This window comes from Phaseolus vulgaris, chromosome 10 (assembly GCF_000499845.2).
Source record: "Phaseolus vulgaris cultivar G19833 chromosome 10, P. vulgaris v2.0, whole genome shotgun sequence".
Classification (NCBI taxonomy): Eukaryota; Viridiplantae; Streptophyta; class Magnoliopsida; order Fabales; family Fabaceae; genus Phaseolus; species Phaseolus vulgaris.
The window spans coordinates 40,060,297-40,065,382 of NC_023750.2; the positions used below are offsets into that span (position 1 = coordinate 40,060,297).

The 5,086-nt window shown below is 29.6% G+C and overlaps 1 protein-coding gene across 1 annotated transcript; it reads left to right on the plus strand.

Annotated features, from left to right (window-relative positions):
• The first annotated feature begins 433 nt into the window (after positions 1–433).
• Positions 434–2,878, plus strand: LOC137818111 (protein CURVATURE THYLAKOID 1B, chloroplastic-like). The gene is made up of 6 exons (XM_068621342.1): positions 434–841; positions 1,189–1,292; positions 1,385–1,471; positions 1,601–1,663; positions 2,301–2,338; positions 2,470–2,878. Exons 1-6 carry the CDS (start codon positions 685–687, stop codon positions 2,525–2,527), a joined length of 507 nt encoding a protein of 168 aa, XP_068477443.1. The 5' UTR covers positions 434–684; the 3' UTR covers positions 2,528–2,878.
• Positions 2,879–5,086: the final 2,208 nt, after the last annotated feature.

Consider the following 5,086-nt stretch of genomic DNA (forward strand, 5'->3'; position numbering starts at 1 on the left):
AAATTATAATAAATAATTAATTTTTTAGAAAACCTTTTTTCTAATTCTGTTGAACAAGCAGACCCAAAATAAGCTTCCTAGATAGTGTTTCAACAAACTTCTTTACAAATACTTAAAATAAAAAAATAGAAAAAAAAACGAAAGAATACATTCTTTGGTTAAAATTACTTTTGTTTAAGTTAATTTAAAGAAATTCTATTTTATAATGTTTTATATATAAAAATTAATTTTAACTTCTTAACTTATTTTACCTTTTCTTTTAAAAATGTTTATGGAGAAGTGGTCCAAACATATATTGAAAGTGATGATGCCCTATTATCTTGTAACCATTTTTTTGAAGGCATTTTGGGGAGAGTTTTGGGTCCAAAAAGCCCAACCAGGAACCTCCTATCCTCTGCAATACCATAAAAGCCTATCTTGCAGCCATGTCAGCACACTATCCAGAAGAAAAGAAACGAGTGGTTCTGCTGCAACTCCAACACTCATTTTCAAATTATGAAACACTAATGAAATTAACACACCAAAAAATTTAGAAACAGAAGAAACATATCAATAACTTAAGCCACTTTCTGACACCAGAAAAAGGGAAAGGAACTTGATCCATTTTCTGTCCCTGGTGGACTTCAGAGTCTTTCATAGGACAGTAAATTGTAACCAGAAAAAGGTTCACTACCAAACACACCAATGGCCTCAACCTCTTCTGCTCTCACTATATCCTCTTCTTCCACACTTTTTGATGGCAAGGCTCCAAGACAGTCACCACCAGCTTCTCCACAATGTCTGAGCCTTCCCCTTCCCCATTTGCACTCTCAAAACCGTTCATGGAAGACCACTGCTTATAGTAAGTCAATCATTCTATATTGCACACTGCACACTGCTCACACCCTTTTACCAAAATCATGCCTTATCAATAATATGTTCCAGATCCCACATTTTGGTTAGTAATATAGCAAAATTAGTTAGTATAAGTTGGAGATAAGATAAACCTCCTTTTATAATATAACTTTTAAAGTTAAAGTTGGAATTCAAATTCTAAGATGGTGTCAGAAATTATCATAGTAGATAATTATTGAAGGTTAAATTCGAATTCAAATTCTGAAATGGTATCAGAACTCATCTTGGTAGACAATTTTTAAGGTTAAGTTCAAGATGGTAGCAGAACTTATTTTAGTGATGATTGCTTTTCAGATGGCAAGATTGCTCGAAATGTTATGGCAATGGCCACAGGAGAGGCACCAGCTGAAGCTTCCTCTACTGAGGTGCCAGAGATTGTCAAGACTCTTCAAGAAACTGTAAGAGTCTCTAGTTCCTTTAATGCGTATTTTGAGTTGGAGTTTTTTTTTTCTGTGTTTCTGACTTGAATTACCTGATGTTTGTTGCACAGTGGGACAAAGTTGATGATAAGTATGCAGTGAGTTCGCTGGTTCTGGCTGGTGTGGTTGCATTGTGGGGCTCAGTTGGGTTGATCTCAGTAGGTTATTTAAATGTTTATATTTTATTCTTTGATTGATTATCACAGCCTGCTAGTTACAAATAACAATTCTTTATGATCATATATGTTTGAAACTGTCCTAAGCAGTAACTGAATCACTTGTAACAGGCAATTGATAGGCTTCCTTTGATTCCTGGGATTCTTGAGATTGTAGGCATTGGCTACACTGGGGTAAGTGAAATATATTGCTGCCATGGTTACACTATTAATGCTTATAAGAATTGTATAAGAACCTCAAACGATTTCGTATTAATTTCTTAGAATGAACTCATAGAAGAAAAAAGAAGACTTGTGACAAATTCATGTAACTTAACTTTTTCATAAGCTCTCTCGTCTTGTAGGGAGGGATATCAGAGAAACCACATAAGCTAGAAGAGTAAGAACCCACATACACAAGGAGAGCCTAAGGAATATATAGGCTAGTGTACATGCATGCATATCGAAAAACAGAAAACACAAGGAGTCAGGAAATACTGCTAACACATCTAATATTGTTCATAAGTATATGTAAACTCTTAAAAGTACTTTTTCCTTGAATTAGGAATCAAATACTTATCCCAATTGAAAACTTTATAAGCTAATTTTTGTTTAGAGATTACATATATACTAGTGATAACAACATTTAATAGTATATAAGTTTAATAGTATATAAGTTTTTATGCCTTGGTTTCTACTATCTCCTTCTAAATGGTTTAAGAAAACCAGAGGGGGTTAACAATTGCAAGTACATATCAAGGCTTGCAAGTTGTAGTACAAGATTCCATCTGCATGAAAATCTATTATTCATCTTCTCTGTTTTTCTTTGCAGTGGTTCGTATATAAGAACATAGTTTTCAAGCCAGACAGGTGAGCACAATTATTCTTGAATAATTTACTATAGTTTGGTACAATGCATCATTGAGCTGATGATTAATGTTTATCAACACTTCCCCCATGAATAGAAGTTATGTCTTTAAACCTGTTTAATGGAATACCAGGGAAGCTTTGGTTCAACAAGTAAAAGACACTTACAATGAAATACTCGGGAGCAACTGAAAGAGGTAGGAAATGCTGAGAAGTTGTAGGCATGAAAAAGTCATATCTTGCAGCTTCCTGTTGAAGAGTTCATCATGCTTCATTTTATCGCCATAAGCTTCTGACCATACTTTATCCCAAGCAATGTGTGTATGAAAAAATTGTACCATTTTAGATATCTTAATCCACTTTTAAGACAATCTCATTTCCTCAATTATCTGCAGTGGTTGGTTACAGGGACAAGAAAAAGCAATTGAGTTCATTAAGCTGAATTCAATGACTTTGAAAGAGCATTTTATGACCATATTTGTTATCTATCTGCATGCAACATGCTTGCATACAACCCTGATAGCATATTTCCATTTCATTTGATGTTAAAGTGCAAATAGATCTCAGAATTTGATTCCTACAATTTTTTCTACATTTAGGAGAGAAATGGGATGAGAAAAGAAAGACGTGTTAGATAATACAGTTGATGTAACGAATACATTGAAAATGTATTAGATAATACAGTTGATGTAATCTCAGAATCTAATTATATTAAATTGTAAAACAATATTCTATATAAACTTTCTATCAATTAATAAACATCCTAAAAAATATGCAATTTTGGAAGTTAGGGTTCATTTTATTAGCTGAGTGGGCATTTAGTTAACTTAACATTGACCTCCTTTTTTATCCCTTCCATTTCCATTATCAAACATAAGGTGCAGAAAGAGAATTTGGTTTTGCAGTTCTTAAGCACAAATATTTGACTTTAAGTAAACTGAGGAACCCTTACAACCAATTGTTGTTAGAAGAGAACAAATTGAGGAACAATTGTTTATTCTATTACTCATTTAATTTCCACATTTTGAGGAATCAAAACGTTGTTTGGTTAAGGAATCATTTTATTGACTTTGAATGGGATTATTCAATTCCAAAAACATCAATATTCTGAAATTAAGTTTAGTTTATGGTTTGGTTTGGTTTGAATTATCCAACTAGTTCCCCTCTTCTCCAACCACCCCTATAATTTACTAGGTTTGAGATGTCATTAGATTCCAATAGTTTTTTTTTTCTTCAAAAGAATTCATTACAAATAAGTAAAATTTTCCAACTAGCAAAAAGCATTGAGAAAGTCAATAGCAGACACTTTTCTTTCTTTGAACAACATTGTCTTCTTCCACGCGATTTCATCAAATAAAGTGTCGCAATCATCATAGAAAAAACACCATTTTTTTATACCCGAATGATTTTGATTCTACCTTATTATTTTTGTCGTTACTGATAAATTAAAGGGTAGAACTTACCAGGCCAATAATATAAACTATGAGAAGACCTCAAGAGTGAGGTATGGAAGTTATTCCAATATCTTTTAAGTTTTTTTCACTGCTCTTGCACTAATTCTTTGGAGAATGCTAGCAATTATAGTCGGCATAAGGGAAGAAAAATAATTATACAAAAATTGCAAGCATAATTTTCAGTATTTTTATTTATATATTTACTTCTTATACCATTTCAATACAAATTTCACAACTCCATTATATTAAAATATATTAAATTTGAAGTGATTTTACACTACAAAATCAAAAATCAATTTTAGAGACAAAAAATAATTAGTTGTTATAGTGACTAAATTATAGATATTTTAGAAAAAAAATGGTTTCTAAATTCGTTTATATTATTGTGAATTAGTTTTTAAATTGGTATCTAATTAGCAACTAAGATTTTTGCTACTAAATTTATAATCTGAATAATTGGTAGTTAAACTTTGATAGCTAATTAAATACCAATTTAGAAACTATTTCACAATAATAAAAATTAATTTAAAAACTAATTTTTTTTAGTTTCTAATTTAGTTACTATTCCAACTAATTATTTTGGTCTTTAAATATTGGTTTCTATTTTATGATTTTCTTGTAGTGTTATTTGAATTTTTTTTATTTTAAAATGTTATTAAAGTAATTCAACTTTATTAAATTTTAATTAATTAATTTAGATAAACTATTTTAATTATCATCAAATAAAAAAAATATTTTAAAACTATACCAAGCTTAATCGTTCCAAAATATTAAAATTGATGTTATATTTTAATTCATCTAAATTGATTTTTTTTTAAGTTTGTTAAGATTTTATCAACTAATATGAACAATACTTTTTTTTAATTTCGAGTAACCGATATCATTTTTAGTTCATGTGATTATAGTATTTTTATGATGTTGATTTTTATTTTTATTTTTGCTGACTTTTCGACTGATGTTGACCGAAAGTTTGGTAAAATATTTATGGATTAATGTTGCACAAAATTATTTTCAGTTAATATTAAGAAAAATTATTTATGACGTTGTTAGTTGAATTTTTTTTATTAATCTTGACTGAAAAATTCTCCTTAGTTGATCATGCATTTATTATAGGAGTGAATCGTTTTAATTAAATTGTTTTAAAAATTAAGATATTTACTATTATTATTACATTATTTTTATATAAAGGAAATTATATCTTTTAAACTCAAGTAAAAAAAAATCTAACTATGAAATTAATCTAATGTTCTAAAAGGAGGAAAAGTCAAAATAACTTGTGATAATAAAAAAAAAAAGA

Excerpts from the sequence above, each read along its gene's own strand:
- LOC137818111 (XM_068621342.1), top strand. The coding sequence starts at position 685 with ATGGCCTCAACCTCTTCTGCTCTCACTATATCCTCTTCTTCCACACTT. Across the intron at positions 842-1,188 it reads ATGGAAGACCACTGCTTATA|ATGGCAAGATTGCTCGAAAT; the intron begins GTAAGTCAATCA and ends ATTGCTTTTCAG. Across the intron at positions 1,472-1,600 it reads GCTCAGTTGGGTTGATCTCA|GCAATTGATAGGCTTCCTTT; the intron begins GTAGGTTATTTA and ends CACTTGTAACAG.